This window comes from Dipodomys spectabilis, unplaced genomic scaffold (genome assembly GCF_019054845.1).
Source record: "Dipodomys spectabilis isolate Male_0828 unplaced genomic scaffold, ASM1905484v1 ptg000002l, whole genome shotgun sequence".
In the NCBI taxonomy this organism is placed as follows: Eukaryota; Metazoa; Chordata; class Mammalia; order Rodentia; family Heteromyidae; genus Dipodomys; species Dipodomys spectabilis.
In genome coordinates, this window is record NW_024870679.1 from 33,216,624 (window position 1) to 33,244,363 (window position 27,740).

Genomic DNA, 27,740 nt, shown 5'->3' on the forward strand with positions numbered 1-27,740 from the left:
TCCAATTCTGTGTCTTGAAGGCTGGAAACACCATAGAGTGATAAATATGTTTCAGCTGGTATGACTCATAAATATTATTCTTTTACTAAACTATTTATAAAACAAAACTGTTTATTGAGTTCTCTTTGCTTAGTGGGAAAGTGTTTGACTGTAGTCAAAATTAGAAAAATTGTTTTGACAGTTATAAAACTTCCAGTATGACACAGTGCAATTGGGATTCTCGCAAGCCTACTTTCACCCTTTGCTTGTTTTCCCCCCCTTGCTTCTTACTATGGATGAGAGAAAAGGCCTTAGAGAACCTCATTGAGACCACATCTCCTTATCTAGCCCCCTCTTACCCACGTTCAGGGCTTTGGATTCCTAAGCTTAAACCTCAGGACTTTGCACGTAGCCAGACTCAGCAATGCGATATTTTCTCTCTCCTTCCAGCCTCTTTCCCTTCAATCATAAAATCAACTTGCAGTTTCTAGAATGATTCACACAATTTCAGCCTTAGAGATATGAAGTCTTTGTCTTTAAAAATAGTAGGGGAAGGAAAGGACAGAACTTCTCTGAACCCAAAGGATTTTAATGTTCTCTTCAAACCAGAGTTGTACACACACAGTTATATTTACATTTGTGACAATGAGAATATTCCCCCAAATAGACAAGTGCTCACTTTACAAGGCCCTGAGCTGTTGTATTTCACAGCGATAATCACATTTTGTTCTGTCAACAACCTTTGAAGATATACTGTTATCATTGCTTTCAGAGAAAGAGACCGATTTTAAGATGTCAAGTATCTTTCCTAGGGTCACAAAACTAACAAAAACCAGATTCTCTCTTCAAATCCAGATGTCTGGGGCTGGGAAGGTGGCTCAGTGATACAGTGCTTGCCTTGCATACTTGAGGCAGTGGGTTCAATTCTTCAGCACCACAAAAGCAGGAAAAAAAAGCTGGAAGTGGCACTGTGGCTCAAGTGGTAGAGTGCTAGCCTTGAGCTGAAGAGCTGAGGAACAGCGCCCAGGCCCAGAGTTCAGGCTCTGTGACCGGACCCCCCAAAAAAAAACAAACAAAAAAAAAAAACAAATCCAGGTATCTGATGCATTGCCTAAGCAATTAACCATTATCCTATATGTCTTCTCTGTTTTTAATATATTTATATCTGGCTCTCTGTAAATTATAAGGTGCTTAAGAGCAGATGTATTTTCTTATTTGTTAATAAATCTGCATGGCTAATAGCAGCCACTCAATAAGTTATTATAGATGAATGAAGAAGAGAAGTTCTAATAAGTGGAAAGGAGATGAAATTTGGACAAGAAGATTGAAGCCTAAGTCCTGACTTTGAGTTTCAGACAAATAAATGGTTTGTAAGCTTCACCTCAATCTTGTAACACAAATGATAGTCATCTTTTAATTTTATTTTTCATCTTCTGAGTAAACAATGTGTTTTAAGACTGGTGGATGGTGTTGAGTGAACTAAATCCCCAGTTGTTTTTGTTTTTGTTTTTTAACTCAAAAGACATTCTAACTGCCATCTAAAGAGGAATGGCTCCTCTTAATACAATGAAACATGGTAACATTAAGGACATTATACATTTTCTTTTTTGAACTAATTTGATTGTTCTTACTTTGTTGTTGGCAATAAAAAAAAAACTCTGAGGAAGACTAAAATAATACCTTTAGGATATACAAGGACGGGAGAAACAGTGTTGTTTTTGTAATAGAGAGAAGTTAATTAGAAACAGTGGGTAGGAGCAATAGAAAACAGCTGCTCTGTTGCCTAGTGTCCCAAAAAGTAAAAAAAAAATGGGAAGGTCCCTAGAGGGATTTTGGCAACAATAGAGAAATAGTAAAAATAACAAAGAAATGAACAAGCATAATGCTTCAAGAGGTGCTCAGAAGTTTTACTGTGTTTACACTGGCTAATTTTTTTTTTTGGGGGGGGGAGAGGGTCTGGTCCTGGGGTCTGAACTCTGGGCCTGAGCGCTGCCCCTCAGCTCTTCAGCTCAAGGCTAGCGCTCTACCACTTGAGCCACAGCACCACTTCCAGCTTTTTTCTTTTTGCTTATGTGGTGCTGAGGAATTGAACCCAGGATCTCATGCATGCAAGGCAAGCACTCTACCACTGAGCCACCTTCCCAGCCCCTGGCCTCATTTATTATTGAAGATGATATGGTGTCAAGTCCGAAGGTAGCCTTCAGAGTTGGTTAGGACAAAGGCTTGGTATTAACAACCTGTTGCCCCATTTCTCTTTTGGAGTTCAGTGCTGGCTTCATCCTGTGGCTCATTTCCCTTGAATGATTGAAGGGACGTGAGGCCAGGTTTCCCAATTAGCCTCTGGAAGGAAGGGAAAGCAGTTTAAAAAAAAATCTTCTCTACATAGGAAAGTTTTTTTCTGTTATGTTCATAGGAAACTTGTTTTTGGAACTCCTTGGCTGTTCACATCTGTAGCTAGAGACAGAATTGGGCCTGAAGTCCTCAGGTGCCAATGATATTAAGTTCATTTCTGAGAAGGGGATGTGGGGGAATGTGTGTTGATTAATAGACAGCAATCATGGGCATTGCAATAATGGTACCAATGCAATGTAATCAAGATAACTGTAGGAAGCCCTCAGAAATATGAACCCCTAAATGTTCTCTGTCTAATATTATCAATGTATGTGGATATTGGACACTTGAAATGCAGTCGTTCCAAGTTGAGATATACTATAATTGTAAGGTATATGCCAGAGTCTGAAGATTCAATATTAGAGTGGAAATCATATATAAACTTCTTAATGATGGAATTATTATTTCAGATATATTGGACACATTAAAATATATTTAAACCAATTATTCATATCTTTTTATCTTTTTTTAGCCGTGGCTACAAGAAAACAGAAAAATATGCATGTACTTCACATTTTGGCTTTAATCAAATGTCTGTTAGATAGTATTACATTGACCAATGACTTTTCACTTATTTTATTTTAGCACAAGAAACCATCTCAATAAATATCTTGAGTGAAACAGACAAAACAAAACTATTCTGGTTAAGTATGGTGAGGAACTGGATATTCCAAGTCAGAGTAGTATCTGTCCCTCAATCCTTATAAAATTATTCTTGGGGGAACCCTACACCATTATTTTGTTTATGTTGTTTAAGGTTCATTTGGGGGTTCACTTTGCTTAGCCTCATCTTATATGGTCATATGTACATAGCTTTTGACCTTTCTGCTTGTCTGGTAAGATTATCCTAGACATACACTAGCTATTGCAAATAAGGGAAACCATGGGACCTATGTTGCTTTGGGTCTGGCTTACTTCACTTAATACAATTTTTTCCAAGCCTTCCCATTTTCTAACAAATGGGGTGGTATCATTCTTTCTGATGGAGGCATAGAATTCCATTGTGTGTGTATATATACATATATATATATCACATTTTCTTGATCCATTCACCTACTGAGGGACATCTGGGTTGGTTCCATATCTTAGCTATGGTGAATCATGCTGAGATAAACATAGTTGTACTGGTAGCTTTAGTATAATCTTGTTTGTGATCATTTGGGCAAAAGTCCAAAAGTGGGATTGCTGGGTCATAGGGGAGCTCTATGTAGAGTCTTTTGAGGAACCTGCATACTGCTTTCCAAAGTGGTTTGGTTGCTTTCCACCAACAATGTGGTAGGGTTCCCTTTTGGCCACATCCCCTCCAGCATCTGTTGTTATTAGATTTCTTGATTATACCCATTTGAACTAGAGTGAAGTGGAATCTCAATGTCGTTTTGATTTGAATTTCTTTTATGGCTAGAGAAGTTGAGCATTTCTTGATGTGTCTATTGGCCATCCTTCTTTCCTCTTCAAAGAAGTCTATCTTTAAGTCTTTAGCCCACTTATGAATGGAACAGTTGTTTCTTGGAGGATTTGTGTTGGGGAATTTAATTTTTTTAGTTCCAAGTATATTTTAGACATGAGAACCTTGTCTGTTGTATGGCTAGTGAAGATCTTCTCCCAATCCGTGGGCTAGATCTCTTGATCTTGCTAGCTATGTCCTTTGCCATGCAGAAGCTCTGCAGTTTCATGCAATTCCATTTGCCCAACCTTTCTTTGATTTGTTTTGTTTCTGAGTCTTTATTAAGAAAATTTGGGCCTGTGCCAAAGAGCCCTAAAGTTTCTCCTATTCCTTCCTGTAATGTTTTCAGGATGTCTGCTTTGACTTCGAGGTCTTTGATCCATTTGGAGTTGAATCTGGTGCCGGATGATATATAAGGATCTAGCTTTAGTTTTCTACAGGTGGTTAACCAATTTTGCCAAAACTATTTACTGAAGAGGCTGTTTTTCTTCCATTCTGTTTTTTTTTTAGCTCCCCTATTGAAGATTTGATGGTCTGTGGGTTCATTTCTGGGTCTTCAGTTCTATTCCTTTGGTCCTCAGGTCTGTTCTTGTTCCAGTACCAAGAAAATTCAAATGTTCATGATATTTAACAAAAATGAATACACAAAGTACCATTTCCTCTGGGACACAGCAAACGCAGTACTCGGAGGCAAGTTTATAGTTCTGAGTTCCTACATCAGCAAATTGGAGAGATCTAAAACCAACAATTTAACAAGGCACCTGAAGCCCCTTGAAAAAGAGCAATAAGCTAAACCCCAATCCAGTAGATGGAAACAGATAATTAAAATTAAATCAGAATTAAATGAAAATCCAAAAAAAACATACAAAGTACCAAAAAAAACAAAGAGTTGGTTCTTGGAAAAAAAATAACAATATAGACAGACCCTTAGCAAGTCTTATCAGAAAAAGAATAGATCACACCCAAATAAACAAACTCAGAGATAAGAATGACATCACCACAGAGACAACCAAGATTCAGAACATAATAAAGGAATACTTCTCAAACCTTTATGCTAATAAGTTTGAGAATTTGCAAGAAATGGATGAATTTCTAGCAAATATTGACACACATACCCAAACTAAACCAACTTAACAGACCCATATCATGCATCAAAACAGAAACAGCAATAAGAGCCCTCCCACCCAAGAAAAGCCTAGGAATTCTATAAGGACTTCAAACCAAAACTTACACCAATACTCCTCCAACTCTTCAATGAAATTGAAAGTGAAAGTTCACTACCAAACTCTTTCTATGATGTTTGTGTTTTTATGTGCCAGTCCTGTGGTTTGAATATAGGACCCAGGCATTATCCCTGAGCTTTTTATCCAAGACTATTTAGTGTCACGCACTACTTCTACCCGGACTGGCTTCAAACTACAGTCCTCAGATTTCCTGAGAAGATAGGATTACAGACTTAAGCCACTGGCACTATCTTTTTTTAAAAAAATTGGTTAAGTTAAAATTTAAGAAAAGTGTATATATTTATATATGTATATTATATATATGATGATATGCTGATATAGATGATATATTTATTTCCTTGAGCATCTACTGTCTCTCTGCATCTGAATGTTAAGGCACTCTGATGTAATACCATAATGCAAGAGTGCCTGGGGGGTGGGAAGAGGTACGCTGTAAAAATTGAAGATGTTCATTACTCCTTATCTTAATTTTTGCAAGTACACTACCAGATGGAGAAGATATACAGTAAGCATTCATTAATCACGTGGTAGAGATCAAAGTTAAGTAACTGAAGACTAAATCAAAAGTAGAACTGAGTCAGATTACTGAAAGGCCTCCAATTCTTGGTCAGTGCATTTGCCTGTCTATTATTTCTTTTTAAAAAATATGCTCCAAAGTTTTGTGACTCTCACCCCTAGTTCTCAGAGACTATGTACTTTCTAACTTTGTAATTTTCCTCTCTCCTTTGTTAATGCTTAATCAAAAGATGCATTTGAAGGTTTCCTAAAGAGGAATTTTTACTTTTTATATCACATCATTTGCAACATTGTCCTAGCATGACTTAACCATACCAACATATGCAGAATCATCCAGTTCAAGCACACTGTTGAGGAGCAAATTTAATAAAGCCCAGAGAGCAAAGTCATAAATAATGTCAAAGCCAGCAAGAATATTCAACTCTAATCCATTGTTACTTTAAGCCTCTATAAAATTACATTGTAGTGTACAGATGCAGGAACACAACTACTGATAATTAAAAAAATATATTTTAAAGCCATTCATTTCTGAAGTGTTTGGATAAGAGCAAGCAAGAAACCTCCTGAAACAGCAGAATCTGGGATACAGAGATGATTTCACACCTGGAAAACAGAGCTGCCAGCCCACTGAAAGACTACACTTTTTTTCTTAAATCTAGACTGAAGCTTCTTCACAGAAAATCCTTCAAGCTATGTAATTAAGTGGTTTAAAGGACCCAGACTGGTTTCCATGTATCATAATACAACACATTTGTCAAATGATAGCAGGAATTTCCAGTTGATCAGGTTATTCTCCTATAGCCTAACCACAGAGAATTATGGAAAACAAAACACATAAAAGAAAAGTTGGCTTGTTTGGAATTTCTTTCCTTAAAGACTTATATTAGGAATAAACTGGAAAAGTGAAAACATCCCAAAAGGGAGCCTAAGGGCAGATATAACCAATCTTATTCCCTCCCCTACAAATTAGTTTTTCTGAATGTATTTATTCATCATCTTCAGTAGATCTGTATGGCCTATATAATTCAAGGAACTGTTGAACCATATAGGCATACAGCCTAACTGGTAGGGTGCCTGACTACCAAGCATGAGACTCTAAGTTCAATCCTCTGTCCCTGCAATAGACAAAGATGTGAAATACTGAACAATTTAAAATGTGTGATTAAAAAGTGCCAATGTGATAAAAATAAAATCTGTGCTGAATATTAAAACACTCTTCCTGGTTATTCTTTGCACATTTACTGGTGGAGGGACAACTTGTTTTCTCTTTGAAGCTGATATAAATTACTTGCACTTGACAGTAAGCAAGAATGTAGAATTGTGTAGATGTTGTGTTTTAGCTGTCTTGAGTATGGACAGCTGTCACTCCAGCTGATGACCAGGAGGAAGGCAAGAAGGCCTATGGGAGTTATGTGGAGCTGGAGAAGATATTCTTAGAAGAGCTATACCTCTGTCCAGAAGGAACTGATCTTACCTCTCTCAAGGAGATAATTTATATTGCTTATTTATGTTTAACTTTAAAAATTGTCTTTAAGGGCTGGGAAGGTGGCTCAGTGGTAGAGCGCTTGCCTTGCATGCATGAGGCCCTGGGTTCGATTCCCTAGCACCACATAAGCAAAAAGAAAAAAAGCTGGAAGTGGCGCTGTGGCTCAAGTGGTAGAGCGCTAGCCTTGAGCTGAAGAGCTGAGGGACAGCGCCCAGGCCCAGAGTTCAGGCCCCACAACTGGACCCCCCCCCAAAAAAAATTGTCTTTAAGTAGTTTACAGAGGAGTTTCAATTCAACACATCGATTTATGAGTACAATACATCTTTATCAGTGTCAACCTCAGATCATTTCTTGTATGTAGATGTTCAGAAGCATATTCTTGAAGTATATATATGCATTTATTTTTGAAAACATCACTTCTGCACTGGTAGAATTTTGCTTTTTTTTTTGTCCCTTCTCTGTATAAGGAATAGAATTTCAATAACATTATTAAATTCTGCTAGACATCTTTGTTCATGCCAAAAGTTTCCTCTCAAAGTCTGGACAGTTGTCAACTTTTCTCAAATGCATATGCAAATATCTGTAATTACTTTTTAGTTCCTCAAGTATAGGAAAGTCCACAAAGAGATGCAAATTTACATTTATGTTCAAAATTAGATGAGGACTTGGAGCCCTACTCCATCTCTGCCCTCATTTGGAAATGGCAGTATCATGCCCACTGCTTTCTAATTCCAATTATCTCCCTATTGCACATCTCCTGATTTCTGGGAAAAGCTAGAGTGTCTACTCATGTGCCAGCTATTGCTTACAGAGCTTGATTTCATAATTTCATAATCATTGCATTGTCAATAGGAAATTGCAGTGTACTAAACAATGTAAACCTATATTAGCCTTATAAAATAATTTAAAATTATTAATCTCACAAAAAGTAAATTTTTAAAAAAGAACTGTGTATAGTAGCTGAAGTATCATTTTAGTAAGTAATTTTTTAATTTCCCTGATCATAAAAAACAAAAGAAATACATTATGGTGTAAAAGAAAATGAAAGTTAAAGTGAGTTTTGGATAATATTAGACCAAATCTAGAAGACTTTCTGGAACTAGTTAAATATATTAGACCACTGAATGAAGTAAGTTGCTAAGAGAGCTACACAAAAATTATTCTGGTGGTTTATAAAAGTAGGAAAGACAGAATAATGAACATATTTTTGTTCATTATTTGGTGTATGATAACACCAAGCAATTAATGACAGGAGTAAACATCTGCTTTCTTTAAATAGAAGATTTTCTTATGTGACAAAATGGTTTAACATGCAACAAAATTTAATAACTATTGCTCTATAAGAAATTATTTAATAATTTATATTGCTTCCACAACTTATATAATTAAAAACTCATATAATTCCACAACTCATATAATTAAAATAGTGATTTTCTGGGCTTTTCACCAAATTTCTATATTGAACAGTTACAGGACTCAGTTGTACTTACCTGAGCTTCATATCAAATGTTAGAAGTGTGCTTTATTTATTTATTTATTTTTTGAATGTAGTACTGAGAATCAGTCCCAGCATTTTGTTCATGCCATACAAGTGCTGCAAAAACTGAGCTACACCCCGAGCTTCAGTTGCTTGATAGCTAATGCTTATCTAAACTTTTTGTTGTTGTTGTTATTGGTTGTGAGGCTTGAAATCTGGGCCTGGGCGCTATCCCTCAGCTCTTCAGCTCAAGGCTAGCACTCTACCTCTTGAGCCACAGGGTCACTTCCGGTTTCCTAGTGGTTTATTGGAGATAAAGAGTCACGGACTTTCCCGCCCAGGCTGGCTTTGAACTGCAATCCTCAGATCTCAGCCTCCTGAGTAGCTAGGATGGTGTGAGCCACTGGTGCCCGGCTATCTAAACAGTTTTTGTTGCATAGCTAAGTTTTGCTTTTCCTGAATGAAACTCCTTGGAAAAACTTCTATGAATGAAATGGCAGGGTTAGCATATATGTAGCTGTCTCCCTGTTTTTCTCCCCATTTCCTTCCTCTTGTTTACAGAGCAGTAATTTTGTTTGCATATTGGGGGCAACCTAGTCAATGACCAGAAATTATATCCCAAGGCTTGAGTTCGTTTTATAGGTCAGATTGGTAGTTCTCGTTCCCTTTGCCAGTGAGCAGATTAAGAATAAGCTGCCATTGAATAAGAAAATGGGAAATGCCTGGAGATCAGTGTCTACTTATAGCCTTTGAGAATGTTGGTGTAAACTTTCTTCTCTCTTATTTGTCTTTGTACTTGCCTTCCTGCCTGCTTCTTTACTCTTACTTGTATTTAAAAAATAAAATTGGGAGCTGGTCACTAGTGACTCACACCTGTAATCCTAGCTGTACTGGAGGCTGAGATCTGAGGATCAACATTTGAAATCAACCCAAGCAAAAAAGTCCATGAGATTCTTATCTCCAATTAATCATCTAAGAGCTGGAAGCCTTTAGCAAAAATATTCAAGAACAACACACAAGCCCTGAGCTTAAGCCCCAGAACCATAAAAAATTAGTAAATTGAGACAACAGGACAGAATTAGCAATATCAGAAATCTCATGACCCAATTCTCTTTTCTAGTTTAGTTATCTATACTGCAACCATTAATTATCAGCTGGGTAGAAAAAGACAGAACATGGGGAGTTAAGAACCCAATATTTAGTAATACTAAACTAATATATGAAACTTTAATGTATAGTAGAGGCCCATTTTTCCAAGAAGAGTAGAAAATGGTCAAACCTAGTAGCTAAATATCCTTTCTGTCAGAGTAAATATTCAGATATGTCAACACTTCTTTTGTTCATTTGCTTGTGGAAAAGTTCACTAACCCTGGAGACAGGTTAGTGTCCACTGTAATTCTGTGGGCTCTAAGGTTTTTTATCTGATGTCCACATATTGTAAGCCTCCAGAGGACAGAGGTTTGTAATGATCAGAAAAGGCCGACAAGGAATTTTCAGAAGTTGAAATGGTTAATAAGATACAAAGTATTTCAGAAGTGGAGACAATCATAAAGGCCAAGAGGTAGGAAAGAATAAAGACCTATTCTAAACCAATGAGATATAGCTGACATTAGTACCCCTGTGGGCTACTTGGTGGTATATAATACTTAAAACAAATGTTGAAGCAGGAATTATCTTTAAGTTAAAGTTTTATCCAGTCAAGAGTGGGAAGACACTCTTGATTTAGAGCTGGAATTCAGAAAGTTGAATCTTTGATAAATTGACTTCGTATATACTTGGTGTTCATATTACTAGAATAAAATACCATCATGGGATATCTCAAATGACAGACACATATTCTGAGAGTTCTGGAGGTTAGAGAGTCCAAGACTGAAGTGCTGGCTGATTTGATTCCTGTTGGAAGCCCGTTTTGGAGTTATGAGAAATATCTTCTTTTATGTTTTTCAATTTTTTATTGATACTGTAAAGGAGATGGACAGAGGCATGAATGCTACATATTCAGATAAAGAGTACATTTCTTTTTTAACAATGTCACTCCTTTTCCTCTTCATTCAACAACTATCTTTTTGATTTATCCTTATAGCAAGGTAGTGAGAGGAACTTCTGGTACCCCTTCATCTTCTTTTAAGTACGATGATCCCATTATGGCCACCATATTCATGACCGAATGTAAGCTTAGTTACCACCTGAAAGCCCTACCTTCTATCTAATACCATCATATTGGGTGTTGGAGCTTCAGTATTTGAATTCTGGGGAAACAGAAACATCTATTCCAGAGCATGAACCATCTGAGTGTCTGCTGCTGCTAGAATTCCAAGCTCCAGTTTGGATTCTCACTCTAAGTGTGTCAGAGTTCTCGCAACACATACTAACATTTGTAGTGTCACATTTCTTCATTCATCTAGTAAGTGTAAAATGGCTCCTCATTTCTAATTTTGATGATTAAAAATTAGTTTGAACATCTTTTCATATTATTATTTTCCTCTTGTGAAAATCACGATTCATGACTATGAAAACACATGTACATTCAAGATGTTATATGTATACCATATATTCTTTCAAAACTAAATGTTTGTTAATTCACAAGTATTTGTTAGACACCTTATATCTGATAAATATTGGTCTAGATGCTAACAATCTGCTAGAGGGGAGAATAAATAGTCCTAAATTCCTATCATCATGGATTATGCATTTTAATGTATGGAGAGGAACTAAAAAAATGGTAAGATACTTAGTAAGCTTATATTTAAGTTCGACTCAGTCATTTGACTTTATTAAATCTTTGTTTCTGCAATTGCAGAAAGGAGGTAGTAATCATACTTATGTCAGTTGTTAAGTACAAAATGAAGAAATTGAAATGGTGCCTTCAACTTAAAGATACAAAAATACTAAGCAATATTAATAACAGCAATTTTGTTATAATATTTTTCTCCTTTTTTGTTTCTTGCTTTTTATTCAGAGGAATTTTTTTAAGAAGTAGTGTCATTTATGTTTAAATGTGTTTTTATTAGAGTTGTCTCTCATTGGGTCTCACTGTACTGGAGTTTTCTATAAGACACAAATTTGGCTAATTTTGTAATGTGTCATTTCTAATCTTCCTAAATTCCAAGGACCAAGAGCTAGAGAACACACACATTTACAAAGCTACAGCATGTCAAACAGCAAAGAAGAATGTAGGACAATCCATATCATATAATGTGTTCTGTGTCTGTAAATGTTATTGCTGTCATCATTTCAATGCAACCAACTTGTTTAAAATCCAGTAGGTGCAAGATGCTCTGCAGATATATATGACCTTATTAATCCTTCTCATAATGATTTGTCTTTCTTTCTTAGATAATGATGTTGAAAATGATCTTCAATCAGACATCAGTTGAACACTGCAAGACACAGGCAGGAAAGCCAAAAGAATGCAACTTCTTCTTAATAGCTGTTCGTCTGGCTTCCTTGAACCAGATCTTGGATCCCTGGGTTTATCTGCTGCTAAGAAAGATCCTTCTGCGAAAGTTCTGCCAGGTAGCAAATGCTGTCTCCAGCTGCTCTAGCGATGGACAGAAAGGGCAGCCCATTTCATTATCTAATGAAATAATGCAGACAGGAGCATGAAAGAGAACACTTAGACAACTTGTATGTTCACAGTTTGGGGCAACAAATATCTCGAAACTCTGTGAATTTAGGCATCTCTGCCATGCCACTGTTTATGTATTGAGATGGAACTTTTAATATTAAGCTAAAATGGCCTGAGAAAGCCATGTGCCAAAAGTACTGAAACATAAACAAAGAAAAGTATATTAATAACAGCCTACTGGTTTGGGGATCTCTGCCATGTTGCAGTTGAATATATGATTATTTATGTGGATAAAACATTTATTATAAATGATCTTATTCTACTTGGGGAAGGCTGATTGGGATGGGAAATACCTCAATATACTGAGTGCTTGGAGATTTAGCCACAAATATCAAAAATAAGACAAGAGCGATTTGTTTTTGCTCAAGGACAGCGCTCTTCTTCTGTGTTCTCTTTCATTGTCTAACTCTTCCTCTGTCACTTTTTCCTCCACTTATATTAAAAAAATTAGTTTAGGATGAAAAAAATGTATAATGTATCCACAATATCCGTTGATATCAATGGCATTTAAATGTTGTTCAACCTATTGATGTAGCTTTGATCAGGTGTAGTCTGGGGTCCTTTGTCTCATAGAATTCAATGAATGAAATTCATGGACAATGAAGGGTGCAACAAAGTATTTGTAGCTTTATGTCTTGGAATCTTTGTAGAACTTTGGGGATAGGTTGCTCGTGCACCTCACACACTACGCGCAATGCACAACTTTCCTTGAGCCTGAGCTGAGGGGCTGGCAGCCTACCTTCCATTATCAGCAAGTGGGCTGGTAATACCAGAGGCTCACGCTGGAATCTGAGTCATTCTAACTTATCTACTTCCATTTTTTTTCTGACAATATCAAATTAATTGCCAACCTTGCAACGTTTAGTTTTTAGTTGGATGATTATTGGTTTACTCCTTACCTAAAGAAGAGACAGTTTGATTTGTTTCAAATCTGGCTGCCAAAAATTGCTAAATGTTCTTTCTTTTGAAGAAATTTTACATTCCAAAGAACCTGGAGGAAATTTATGGAGCTTATCCATAAAAGACAGGATGGTGATTTACTTTGTTTTTAGAATGTGATTTAAAGATTTAATTAAAAAATTAAGCATTGGTATTCTTTTCCTTCTTTTATTACAAATGAATTCTTCACTGTTTTTTAAATCTTTATTATTTATTCATTTATTTATTTTTGTGCTAATTTCCTTACTTGGCTTTTTCACTCACAGATGAGTTTCTGCCTCTTGAGCCATTCCTCTAACTCTGGCTTTTCTTTTTGTGTGTGTGTGTGTTTTATTTGAAGAGAAGAGTCTTTCAGATTTATCTGCCTGGGTTGGCTTCAAACCACAAACCTTAGATCTGAACCTTCTGAGTATCTACAATTATAGGTATAAGCCACTGACATCAGGCTTTTGGATCTTTAAATATGAACTCTGATTCCAAAAAAAATAAATACTTGGAAAATTCAATAAAGACTTTTCATAGTTTGGCCTACATATAGGATAAAAATGAATAATACTGATTTTTCAAAGACGTTTTTGCCCTTTCCTTAAAATATTTCTATCTAAATATTTATTGTTATTCCCCTTACAGCCCATATTAATATAAACCTTGGTAAATAGACTTACCATCTTTGTAGTAAAAGTAAATAACAGGCTGGGAAGGTGGCTCAGTGGTAGAGTGCTTACCTTGCATGCATGAGGCCCTGGGTTCAATTCTTCAGCACCACATAAGCAGAAAAAGGCAGAAGTGGCACTGTGGTTCAAGTGCTAGAGCGCTAGCCTTGAGCTGAAGAGTTGAGGGACAGTGTCCAAGCACAGAGTTCAGGCCCCATGACCGACAAAAAAAAAAAAAAAAAAGTAAATCACTACTTTAATTTTTGAGAATTGTACTTTCTGAAAAAGTTTTCCCAATAAACATAGCAATGCTTTTTGTTACAACATCCTCAAATAAATATTTGTCAAACTTGTCAATACATTCATTTGGTAAACTCATCATTTTATTATGAATACTTTTATTTTCATTTTGTTCTATTGTTTCCTAGTTTATCAAACCTTGAGGTTTATTTGTATGTCTTATATTAATTTTAACTGGTATAATGAATCTATTAAATTAGTTTGTCCACCTGCATAAGGCATCAGTAATAATTAGTGTAAATCACTATGTGAAATTAAATCAGAAGACACTGAGTCTTTTTTGTTTGTTTGTTTGTTTTTGTTTTGTTTTTGGTCCGGTCATGGGGCCTGAACTCTGGGCCTGGGCGCTGTCCCTCAGCTCTTCAGCTCAAGGCTAGCGTTCTACCACTTGAGCCACAGCGCCACTTCCGGCTTTTTTCTTTTTTCTTATGTGGTGCTAAGGAATGGAACCCAGGGCCTCAGGCATGCAAGGCAAGCGCTCTACCACTGAGCCAACTTCCCAGCCCGACACTGAGTCTTTTGAAAATGTGAATGTAAATCAGGATGGTTCCCTAATCCAGAAACTGGAAAATTGAGGGAAAAAAAATCTTATATTAAGTCGTATACTAAAATCTTTCTGTGTTAGAGTTTAGTTATTCTATAGGTCACTTCACAGAGTACAGAACAAAATTAGCCACATTTTCAACATACTAAAAAGAGGTTTTACATCTTGGGTCATCTTCTGGTCCTAAGTTGTAATCAGATAGATATACATGTGATACAGATTTGAGTGGTAAAGCATGATCTAGTTATTCCTTCCAGCACCTAGTATAGTATCCAGAACACATAAGTTGTTTTAAAAGTTTTTGTTCAGTAAATAAATGTATAAACATCTTCCAAAACCGCGTGCTCGTTGATAAGACACATGCCACACCATTGAAGAATTTCATTCCATTACACACAGTCCATTAAGCCAATAAAGTAAATGATTTCTGCTTATGTAATTATAGAAATACAAATTTGTCTTTATAGGTGTAGTGTCATTTTATTGTACAACAAAGTGCTTTGTCTACATTAATAATTTAGGAGATACATTTCCAACTGGAAATTACTGAGGTTACTGTAAAAATGCTACTTTTCATTTAACAACTAAATGCAGAAGGACATAAAAGCCTTAGTTACAAAATAAATTCCTGTCAAAGGGATACATAGTAGAAGTGTATGAATAGTCATTTTTTTGTTAGTTTTGGAAAGAAAGTGATAAAGGAAGAAATAGTATAAATGGCATGTGAATTTTGTTATCTAGCAAGCCATTGGTTGAATACAGGAAGTTGGCTCAGTGGTAGAGCGCTTGCCTCAGATGCATGAGGCCCTGGGTTTGATTCCTCAGCACCACATAAGCAGAAAAAAGCTGGAAGTGGTGCTGTGGCTCAAGTGGTAGAGTGCTAGCCTTGAGCTGAAGAACTGAGGGACAGAACCCAGGCCCAGAGTTCAGCCCCCACAACTGACAAAAAATAAAATAAGTAATTTTTTTTTAAAAAAGGAAAACCTTATTAAATGAAAATCTCAAATGGCTTTAACCTTTTATGGTAGTTAAAGTTAAATTTCAGAAATGAGTTGCAGAGATTCTTCCTGTTGTGAAGAAGCAGATGGACACAGTCAATGAAGAAAGCCATGTCTATTTCTAGGTTTTATTTTTATTAGCCTTTAATGTCTTTCCCATGAACACAGTTTATCTATGTATGTATCTGAGCAAGAAGAAAAATGCATACATAAATTAGAAATTAGACGTATTGGTTACAAAACAATTAGAGACCCAGAAAAATCACAGGAAAGGAGTGAACAGAAATAAATATATGTAAAATCAGCAAGCGTATGATTTTTCAATTTGTCACTTTGCTGTACCATAAAAGATAATATTGAGATGTCAAATAAGAAAAATTTATTTTTCAAATGGATGTGATAAACGGCTTAAAATATTTTTCAGTTAACAAAACAGAATGTGGGGCTGGGAAGGTGGCTCAGTGGTAGAGTACTTGCCCGGCATGCATGGGGCCCTGGGTTTGATTACTCAGCACTACGTAAGCAGAAAAAGCAGGAAGTGGTGCTGTGGCTCTAGTGGTAGAGTGCTAACCTTGAGCTAAAGAGCTGAGAGACAGCACCCATCAGGCCCCACAACCGATCAAGAAAAAAAAAAAAGAAAAGAAAAACAAACTAGAATGTTATTACAAGATTTATCAAACTTGCCTAATGCTCTCTATCTATCTATCTATCTATCTACCTATCTAGAAAATGTGTTAGTCACATGAAATCAAAAGCAGTCTGACAATACATTGTGCATGTATATTTCTATCTAATGCATTTTTATTTTATAAAATATATCTTGGCCTAGTTATAGGACATAAATGAAGAATCATGTAAGATAACTACAAAAGAAATTTTTAAAGACTTTTTGACCACACTGGTATTGATGAATGTAAAAATTAGACTCTGACAAATAATATTCTAACAAGATGGACACCCTTGGCAGTATTCAGTACTAGATTTTCAAGTGGATAAAGCCTTTTATTTCTTTAGCATTTTTTTATGCTTTTGTTGGATTTTTGGCTCCATCTGACTGATCAACTTTCAGATTTGCTAGCATTAACAATTATTTAGTAGTTCTTGTGGGTTGGGATCAAATCAGAGAGAAAAGAGAATAGTTTTGTTCTTTGAAATATTTGACATGTGCATTGCCTACTTATTTTCACGTTAACCCCATACTTTCTCTTGAAATACTCCAGATGCGTGAAAAGTGACATAGTGAACCTAAAAGTATTTATTGCTATACACATGTTAAAAGCTTCATTTGAATAATTTAAATTTTTGTTTTATCTATATAAAGTTTAAATATAAACCATAATATTTTCAGAGGTATTTATTGCTTGTTTTGTGTTTGTATATGTCCTTAAATCTGTGTCTAAATAAATATGCAAATATATGCAATTGTGACAAAGTCTGTAGAAGGGTTTTCTGAGATGCAATAAAATATTGATAAGAGGTAAGCTACATATTTGGTGTCATGACATTGCTTATGATAGGGTGATTTATGAATCACTTAGCTCAACCTCCATATTTGTTAAGAAACCGACATCAATTTAGTATTATAACTAAACTACCAGGTAACAAATACACATGGGGTATGAACTGGAGAAATAAGGAAAATATTCTGTTTCATCATTCCTAAAGTGAAGATTTTATTATATTTTATAACTCATACAAGCTTATCATTCCCTTATGATGTCATAAGCACAATGTCTTATGAGTCTCTAGAAATGCAATTTAAACAGATATATATTCGTTTATACATCATACAGTTCCATTATACAGAATCAAGCATATTTTATTTTCAAGAGTCAGTTTCATGTAACAAACCACTCAAATAGTTACGAGATTTACATATGCCATCATTAGGAATGAGTCTTATTTCTCTCTACATACCTTCCTCCAGCCTGCTTATCCGTTTTTCTCATACACAGAAAGTAATAGACATATTTTCGATAGCTGAGGCTAGATTTTTTTAAGAAACAGAAAGCTTCATATTTCTAATATGCCAGGGCCCCAGTATATGAAAAGATCTAAATCTTTTTTGTGATGTCTACTTTGACAGGGCCATTTAATTATGGGAGAAAAGACAGGTAGACAAGAAAGATCACATAAAGTACAAATCAGCCTTTTCATACTTGTTGAGCATATTAGAGGTGATCCTACATCTAAATTTATTTTCACATTTGTAGCTCTAAACTCAAATGTAAAATTCTTTAGAATTAGAGTATTTTGATCCTTCAAAATGATTACATAACCTGGATAAAATCAAAACAGTCACCAGACATAGTTTTCTTTATGTGTTTTTCAGGTCCCAGAAAACAAAATCAAAAGTGAATAGTTGAAAATGCATGTAATATTTTAATATTATTTTTACTTTAAAAAGGAATGTTTCCTGGGCACTGGTGGCTCATGCCTCTAATTCTAGCTATTCAGGAGGCTGAGATCTGAGGATCACAGTTCAAAGCTAGCCAGGGCAGAAAAGCCCATGAGACTCTTATCTCTAATTAAACACCAAAATAAGAACTGAAAGTGGAGCTGTGGTTTAGGTTGTAAAGTGCTAGCCTTAGGGAAAAAGTGGAAGGATAGTGCCCAGGTTCTGAGTTCAAGCTCCAGGACCAGAACACAAAGAAAGAGATGAGAGAGAGAGAGAGGGAAGGAGAGAGAGAGAGAGAGAGAGAGAGAGGAAGAGAGGAGAAGAGAAGAGAGAAGAGAAGAGAGGAAGGAAGGAAGGAAGGAAAGAAGGAAGGAAGGAAGGAAGGAAGGAAGGAAGGAAGGAAGGAAGGAAGGAAGGAAGGAAGGAAGGAAGGAAGGAAGGAAGGGAAGGGAAGGGAGGGAAGGAGGGAGGGAGAAAGAAGGGAGAAAACAAGTCCACTGCCAACCTGTCACCATTCTTCCTCCTTTTAGGCAGGCAGCAGAAGCAAAATGAGGAATGGAATTCATGTATCTTTTTATACTTGCTCTCAGTCGTACAAAGACAGACATGACCAGGCCTCTTTTATTGGTAAAAGAAAGTGATAAGTGGGCTGAGGTAAATGGACTTAGATATTCACTAAACCTTAAAATACTATTCTCAGTGAGAGGAGAGAAAGGGGGGTGAGAGAGAGTGGGGGAGGGAGAGAGGGAAGAGAAAATGTAGGGGAAAGAAAGAAGAGAAAGGGAGGACAGAAGGCAATGTTTATTTCCTCCTATTTTACTATTTATGTTACACAAATAACATAAGTAACATACACATTTTAAGCAAATTTTAAATAGGTATTGATTAGCTTGATCTTTTCACAAGGAATGAATGTAAGCACCACTTATTTGTTGTGCTAAGGAAGAACAGACACCATTGGCTCTTCTGTTCTACTGTAAAGCTCAGTACATAAAGTCCTTGTTTCCGTCTCTTCTCAGTGCCCCATCCTTACAGAGATGGCTAATGGAGGAAGTGGTTTTGGTTACCTCTATGTACAGCTATGATCTGCAGCATATTATATCTTCCAGTGTGTTCTAAACATTGGGTTCAACATTGTGTAGCCAAAGAATAAAAGAAACTATGAGACATATATCAGCATTTTATTTTTGATGGCATTCAAGCCATAGCTAGCCTGTGTATTGAATAAATGTATGCTATTTGTGCTGTCTTTGTCAATGAAAATAAAGCTCAATGTTCTGAAATGTCCCTGTCTTTTTTCTCCTGATGGCGACTCATGTCAGGAATATTTATCTTACAACTGTAGTATTTTATCAAAACTATTTGGCATGCTTTGTCAAATAAAAGTAAATTGTAAGTAATGGAAAACCCCATGCTATCTATCTGCAGTAATTAGATCATCTTATTTTATACCCATGTTCTTTCACAGAACATAGTGTCATTAATTTTGCTATAAATCTGCTTTTTTCCTGTTTTAAACATGATACAAAGACACATTTCTAGATTGTTCTGACCATCTTCTTTCTTCTGAACTTGAGTATCATTTCTATAGAAAGCTGAGATGTGATTGATGTTTGCTCATAGTGAAAACTGACAGTGCTTGGGTAGTAATATGAGCTCACCCTTTGTGGGTGCCCCCATTGCCCCATTTCCTATGCTCATTCAGGTCATTCTTCCTCCTTTGCAATGAATGAAGGAGTTCTGTCAAAGTCAACTGTTAAGTCAAGCTTATTAAAATAAATGTGTTAAGTGTGCGCTCCTAAGAAAAGGCATCTAGGAAGAAGCCAGTCCCTGATTCCTTCTTCAAAGGGATTCTAAAACCTAAGACCGGATCATACTGCCTCTACAGTCCTCCTTATGTAACATTTCAGGTCAAAGTCATCATAGCCACACTTAGTATAAGAATCCACCATCCTGATTGCCAGCCTGAAGGCCATGGTATGTGACATTCTCCTTTTCATCTCCTCAGAGGTCATGAGTCACATACCCTTGGTGCCCTTGGATTTATTCCAGTCTTGAGTAAATCCAGTGTGGACGCTGGTTATGGAGAATCCAAGCCAGTTCCTCAGTCTTATGGCTTTCTTCAGTCTGTAACTTTTTGTTCTTATTATGTGTCAAGTTTTAGTGGGTGTCAAAGACACAAAGATCAATAAAAATCCTCAAGTGCCCAAGATGGAGGAGCCAGAAATAATTCTATCAGAGAAACCACGTGGTGCTATGAAAGTACATGGGAGATGTCACATGATTCTAACGTGGGAAATCATCTCCCTTAGATAACATTTAATCTGCATTTTGGAGAAAGGAGAAACTGTTGGCCTGGAAGAAAAGAGTATTTTAGGAAACTTTCAATTTAACTCTGTCTGAAGCCTTATTTCCAAGGCTACAGAATAGATTAATATCTAGTGCCTCTGTGACCAACGTGAGTCCAAGTAGGACACATCTCCATGACTTCACGGGGTGGGCTAAAACCTGCCTTAAGGCAGCTTTCTCTGTCTTGGCACTATGGCCATACTGAGCCCAGTAATTCTTTGTCTAGGTAGTTCAGGAGCACTCCTGGTCTCTGCGCACTAGATACCAATGATATCTCAATAACTATCAATAAAAATTCTCCACTATGTACCATGAAGGACTTCGAGCCTTTGCTTTAGGGCAAAGTTCAAGGCCACTGAGTTGGTGGGACACACTGAGGGTTTGAGCACAAGGCCACCTGTGGGTCTGTAAGGCATTGTTCTGGTATTTCTTAGAACAGAAGCAATTTGTGAGTGGCTGCACAAAAATGTAATACTACCATGCCAATAATGCCTGGATCACCACCCCGCTGTGATCATCTTCCATAATCATACAAACCTATTCACACGCGGACAGATACAATTTCTTTGAAAGTATTATGTTTCTTCTGTTGCCTCCAATTCCCATTCTGTATTTGGTAAAAGCCCTGGGGTTTGATATGCTTCAGAGGAATCTTTACAGTGAGTCCTTTTCCTCCTAGGATCTGTAAAAGCTCTTTTAATGCCCTGGAATGAAGGATACAATACTAGAGAGCTACTTTTTTTGTGAGAACTGATCTACCAGTATCTTAAATGGGATTTTCACATATTTGGTATCTGTGACAGAGCTGTATAAGTTCCTTCGTCTGAAAGATGATTTTTACCAAAGGAAGGGAAGTCAGGTAAATTCTCTTGCTGTGGATCCCCCTCCTTATAGAAAATTTTATTCAGTGTCAGAAGTTGTACAGATCTTCAGAAGTCTGTCTACAGACTCCTTGCAAGTTACATGAACTTGTTGGAAATTAAGAAACTTCACTGTGAACAAGACTTTATGATTCCAGGAACTACCTGAGTTTCTACTTTTGGCTAACCAGCTAAAACCTAAAACTAAAACTAAATCAACATAATTACTTCTCTCTGAATGCCAAAGTTCCCTGACATTTTGCTATGCATTCATATTAGCAAATCAGCATAATCAGGTGCAGAATAATCACAAAACACTGCAATCATTTAAAAATCTGTCATCACATGAGGGTAAAAGGCAACACAATCTAACCCAGAGGAAGAGGAATACATCTTTCTCATCCAAAAATGACAGCAAAATAGAATGATTATCTGTAAAAAAAAAAAATGTATATATACGTATATGTATATGTGTGTGTGTTCTCCAATGACTAATTTGCCTGACAACGAAGTTGTTTGTTTTGTACTGACACAGCAAAGATGTTTTAAAATGTTATTATTCAAAATTCAATTTTAAAAATCTTACCCAGTTACCATTGGATCACACCTGTAATCTTAGTGACTCAGGAGGTGGAAAACTAAGGATAGTGGTTCGAAGGCAGCCTGGGCTAGAAAGCCCATGAGACTTTTATCTCCAATACTCTCCTCAGAAAAAGTTGAATTGGCACTGTGGCTCAAGTGGAAGTATGCTAGCCTTGAGCAAAAGAAGTTCAGGGACAACGCCCAGGCCCAGAGTGCAAGCCCCAAGACTAGCAAAAAATAAAAATTAAAAAAAAGGTAAATAAATCTATCCCGTGCTTTGAAGAATCTGCATAGTGATACATATCAGCAATCACTAAATCTGGGCATTGCTATTTAGAATACAAAGATCATGGATAACCTTCCTGAATGAATCTTTGAGCAAGGCAAGGCATACACTTACAGACCTTCTGACAAATATATAATTAATCCTTTAAGCTACCCTATAAAGTTGAACTGTTGCATTTAGCAGAATGCTGGTTTGTTGTTTATAGTTTGTATTACTCTAGGGGGGAAAAGTGTGGAGCAGTTAATGACATCTTTGCATTTTTCTTGCTTTATTGAAGAAGATAGAAGTAAGATCTAAGCATCAAACACTTATCAATTAGAAATAGCTCTGTAATATCAAAGCATCCTACGTTCTAGATGTACATGCGATAAATGGAACTGTTGAACTGTGCGTATAACATTGCCAGTTGATGTTCATGAGTCAATAGCTTGGAGTCTTCTTAAAAGATCCACTATAGGCTGGCTACCTTAAAGATTTCTCGTGTGTGTGTGTGTGTGTCTGTGTGTGTGTGTCTGTGTGTGTGTGTCTGTGTGTGTCTGTGTGTATCTGTGTCTGTGTGTGTGTGCTGGTCCTGGGACTTGAACTCAGAACCTAGGTGCTATCTCTGAGCTTTTTTTGCTCAAAGGTACTACTGTACCACTAGAGCCATAGCTCCATTTCCAGCTTTTTGGTGGCTAATTGGGGATAAGAGTCCTAGGTACTTTCTTTCCTGGGCTTGCTTGCAACCACTATCCTTTGGATCTCAGCCTCCAGAGTAGCTATGATTATAGGTTGAGCCAATGATGCCTGACTCATGAAATTTTTGCCTAAGACTTTAAGAATTACAATAAGAAAATGTATTTATTATACAATATTCTTGGAGATACAGTGTTGTATTTCCAGGAGAGACTTCTGCCTAATTAGGTATGCATAGCTATTATTATTATATCAGATTTTCCCCTACCATTTCATTTTTTTTCATGCTGGACTTGAGGCTTGAACTCAGGACCTAGGCATTGTCTCTGAGCTTTTTTTGCTCAAGCTTTTTTTGGTAGTCAATTAGAGATAAGAATCTCACAAGCTTTCCTGCCTAGGCTGGCTTAAATTATTCCTTTATTCTTACCACATTTACTTTTTAAATGAGTTTCTTTGTAGAAATAAATGTTTAAAACCAAATTCGTGGAAACAGAAAGAGAATGTTTGAAAATAAAGATAGATAATAACAATACCACTCTTAGTGGTAGACTTCATTTTATGGGCACTTTTATTTATATATGTTACCAAATTCTCAAGCCAATTTTATAAAGTAGGTATTGTTATCACCGCTTCCCACATGAGTATACTGAGGTTCGTGGAGGTTAAATTGCTTATACAAGATTACAGAGTTAGTAAGAAGTAAAGCTGGGGTTCATACCTGAATTTAGGTTAAATATAATCATCTAGTCCCTGAGCAAAAAATACTTTTGAGGTTTCGTGATTATCTCTGAAAGCTCTAGAATAACTCAGTAGAGGAAGAACTTTGTCACTATTATAGATGCCTTGGCATTTTGAAAAGCCAGAAAACATGTTGGGAAATAGTAGGAAGTCAGTTTTGTCCAACAGTATGGATTCAATTCAGCAAACATGATTCTTAGCAAAAATCAAAATGTCCATATGTCCAATTTGGGTTATATGCCCCAAACTGCAAATATTCAGACTCTTCCTTGTCAGATGCAGGATCAGTAGAAGGAATATTGGCTCCCTAACAACAGATGGTTGAACAGAACGGCTGCTGCGCCACTTCCTCCACAGACCTGTGGGTTTTGCAGAAGCTAAGATTTTATCATGATTTGGGTGTTAGAGATTACCTATCTTTTAGCCCTTCTGTTTCTTTCCTTTTCCGTTGTTTTCCCTTTTACATTGCCTGTTAGTTCCTTGGGAGCAGTCTTGCTGAGAAGCTGCAAAGTAAAGGATACTTATGCCTCCTAATTACAGAGGGACTCAAGGGAGAATTTGTAAAATTTAGGATTGAAGTAAGGAGAGCGGGCACTTTGTCTGCAATGAAATCATTCTGCTTATGGTTTTCCTCTGCTTAATTCTGAAATTCACTCTAGCTTCTTCCTGCAAAATGCAATTTCAAAGTAGATCATATTTTGTCTTTGAGAAAGAACAAAAATTTCTCTGCCCTCTGTTTTTGAGACTTCCTTGCTAACAGGCAAAATGCATTTGGTATATTTAGCATTTTGTTCACTCATTGGTTTCTTTCTTTCTTTCTTTCTTCTTCTTTCTTTTTCTTTCTTTCTTTCTTTTTTTTTTGTTTGTTTATCATGGGGCTTGAACTTTGGGCCTGGGCACTGTCCATCAGCTCTTCAACTCAAGGCAAGTCCTCTACCATTTGAGCCACAGTGCCACTTTTGGTTTTCTGGTGGTTAATTGGAGATAAGAATCTCATGGACTTCCCTGCCCCAGATGGCTTTAAATTGCGATCCTCATTTCTCAGCCCCCTAAGTAGCTAGGATTACAGAAGTGAGCACTCATCAGTTTTCTTTGGCTCCAACTGGTCAAACTTATTAGAACAGTATAGGAGATTTTGCTCAAATGAGTAATATCTCAACAACCTCAAAACTCAAGTTCTGCTACATCAATTCAAAAAGCAGCTTATGCATACCTATATTGCTTGAAAATTTGGGCCCTGCTGGAGTTTATCTTTGGTCTTATTTTGTACACTGTCTTGACTATTTCAACATAAATACAATAATAGTCAACAATTCTCATACATTTCAAGACTCAACTGCGTTCACTCAGAATGAACTCAACCTAATTACCTATAAATCTCTGTCTCTTTCTCTCTGTCTTTTTTTTTTTTACCAGCTCAGTTAGTTAAAGCAAATCAAATGAGTTATTGCTTAGGAAAACTGAGTGAATTTCCTTTGGCTTGCCAATTTCTACACAATTTATATTAGATATGGAACCTGGAGAGCTTCACAATGAGTTATTATTAATAATAATATAATTTTAAACAGATGCCATTTCATAGAAACATGTTTTAATAGAGTAATGTGTTCATAAAAAATAGCAATGAAAACTGTATTACTTGAAGTTTCCTAATAGAAAGCAGTCTTCACTGTTACATTGAATGAAGAATTGTCCACTCAACCTTGGAGATCATTTTTACTAGCAAACATAAACAACATAAACATTTGGTAGGGAGAAAAACTATTGTCTTGGAAAGCAGAACAAGAAAACTAGAATGCTGACCTGATTAGTAGGATTTCTTTTTGAGTGAAAAGTGTAGTCAGGTCACATTCATGGTATGAGAACATATGTTTTGGAGTCACATCTGTGATTCAACATTGGGTTAATAGCTGTGGCACTAAAAAAAGACTGAACCTTTAAAAGATTTTTTTGTAAACTTATATGAAGAATTGGGACTACTACATTTACTTTACTGGATAGCAATGCGGATTAAATGAGTAAAGCAGGTAAATCAGAAGAGTGATGGAAGAAATAAGAGTGGTGGCAGTTGTATGGTTATTATTGTGGTGGCATTATTAGCAGCGACATAGCAGAAAGTACTTGAAACACACATACCGTATTGGTACTGTGGAGAAAAATATCCTGACCCATGTACACATTCTTTAATACTATTAAGGGACCCCTAAGCACGTTATTATATTTGAGAGCATGGAAGCTAAAATCAGATTAAATCAGTGGCACATCTGTTAATTCACTACTTGACTGACTTTAAGGAAGCTAACTCAATCTTTTCTAAACCTCAGTTAACTATTAATGGAGATGTTTATCCAGTGACATATACATAATAAGCACTCTATAAATAATCATTGTGTTATTACAATTATTAATAATAAAATTGAACTCAGAAGACAAGCTTTTTTTAAGTTTCTAGTACACCATGAATGTTTTCACAGTATATAAATGTTGTCCTAAATACCCAAAACAGAATAAGAAAATGATGAAGTGGATTATCTTTGTAAAAATTAGAATTAATAGGAAACATTGAAATAAATATAATTCCATTATGTTTCTTTTCTTTGAATCAGAGTATCACTATATAACCCAGGCTTACGTCAGATTCACCATCTTCCTGCCTCAGTTTCCCTAATGCTGGAATTACAGTTGTGTACCGCTGCACCTGCCTGACCTCCAATTAAGTTGTTTTTAATCTGGAAGGCAAAGAAAGGGATGTAGTCATATAAAAGAGTTATTTTGAAAATCCCTATAACATGGGGCTGGGAAGGTGGCTCAGTGGTAGAGTGCTTGCCTTGCATGCATGAGGCCCTGGGTTTGATTCCTCAGCACCACATAAGCAGAAAAAGCTGGAAGTGGTGCTGTGGCTCAAGTGGTAGAGCACTAGCTTTGAGCTGAAGAGCTGAGTGACAGTGCCCAGGCCCAGAGTTCAGGCACGATGACTGGCAAAAAAAAAAGAAAGAAAGAAAATCCCTATAACAGAATCCTTAAATACAACTTAACATGGTGTGGTTCTTAACTGAAAAGCAAAAATATTATCCAGGCAAATTAAATGATATTTTCTTACCATGAAATAATATAGAGTAGCACAACATAACATTCACCTACCATCTCAATTTTCTCATCACAAAAGACCTACTATAAATATATAAAGAGGTCATATAAACAAAACACTTGTTTACATGCCAGGTTTTTCATATAGTGATTACCCATCATCATCATGATCATTTCATGTGCAAAATTTTAATCAAAGAATCACAGTCCAGACAGAAAAATAATGTATTTCTGGGTACCTATTCTAGTTGTAAAACCATTAACAAATGAATACTAGAGAAATTTTAGGCTGTGTTACAGCTGATAAAATCCTAACTAAAGGGTCTGGGAAGGTGGCTCAGTGGTAGAGCGCTTGCCTTGCATGCATGAGGCCCTGGGTTTGATTCCTCAGCACCACATAAGCAAAAAGAAAAAAGCAGGAAGTGGCGCTGTGGCTCAAGCGGTAGAGTGCTAGCCTTGAGCTGAGGAGCTGAGGGACAACACCCAGACCCAAAGTTCAGACCCCACAACCGACCAATAAATAAATAAATAAAATAAAGACTAACTAAAAGGATATTAAATCAATTTGAATTAGGACAGTACTAATTTAATCCTTTGTGTAACCAAGATTTTCTCTAGTTATGACTTTATCGCCAAAGAAAAAATGAGAATATGTCCATCTGTTAGTTTGAGTAGATTTGATTCACCAGTTAAATGCATGATTAACCTACATACTTAATCATTCATTCTATCTTGTGGGTCTTGGTTAGGGAGGTAGCAAACTTTACCAGTCATAGATTTCAAGTTTAAGACATTCTTGTTTCTTCCATGTGAAGTGTCGACTTTCATTTAATATATTTAGTATTTAAATATTTCTCCAAAATGTAAATGACCTGACATCTACTTTGCATCATGATTAGACTATATATTCAGTATGAAATTCAAGCAATAGACAAAGAGCACAAAAGCCAGGAAAAAAGTCTCCAAATTATATCACTTACTCAAAGTAAGTAATTGTTTTGAGCATATCCTATCAAACATTTGTCTTCTCAGGTTTCTCCTCAAACCTCACTGCATCTAACAGCTATGGAGAGTCCCTCAAATATTGGAGGGAGTGTCACATGGAATAAGAATTGTACTTGCCAACATCAAATACAGTGAAAGCAAAAGGAGGAGGCTACAATGCT

The 27,740-nt window shown here is 36.3% G+C and overlaps 1 protein-coding gene and 1 long non-coding RNA gene across 3 annotated transcripts in view; one reads left to right on the forward strand and one right to left on the reverse strand.

Moving 5' to 3' along the window:
- Positions 1-27,740, forward strand: part of Ptger3 (prostaglandin E receptor 3) — an 86,773-nt gene that overhangs the window by 21,578 nt on the left and 37,455 nt on the right. For both annotated transcript variants that reach the window (XR_006147762.1, XM_042682383.1), the window contains exon 2: positions 11,874-12,053. Coding sequence is in view for 1 of the 2 variants with exons in the window: in XM_042682383.1 (XP_042538317.1) it covers positions 11,874-12,053 (180 nt within the window). In the remaining variant the exon portion in view is untranslated. The remainder of the gene's footprint in view (positions 1-11,873; positions 12,054-27,740) is intronic.
- LOC122109891 lies at positions 13,968-15,407 on the reverse strand. Its single transcript, XR_006147771.1, has 2 exons — positions 14,567-15,407; positions 13,968-14,332 (listed from the first exon to the last, which is right to left on the reverse strand). It is a non-coding gene; the product is annotated as an uncharacterized LOC122109891 (long non-coding RNA).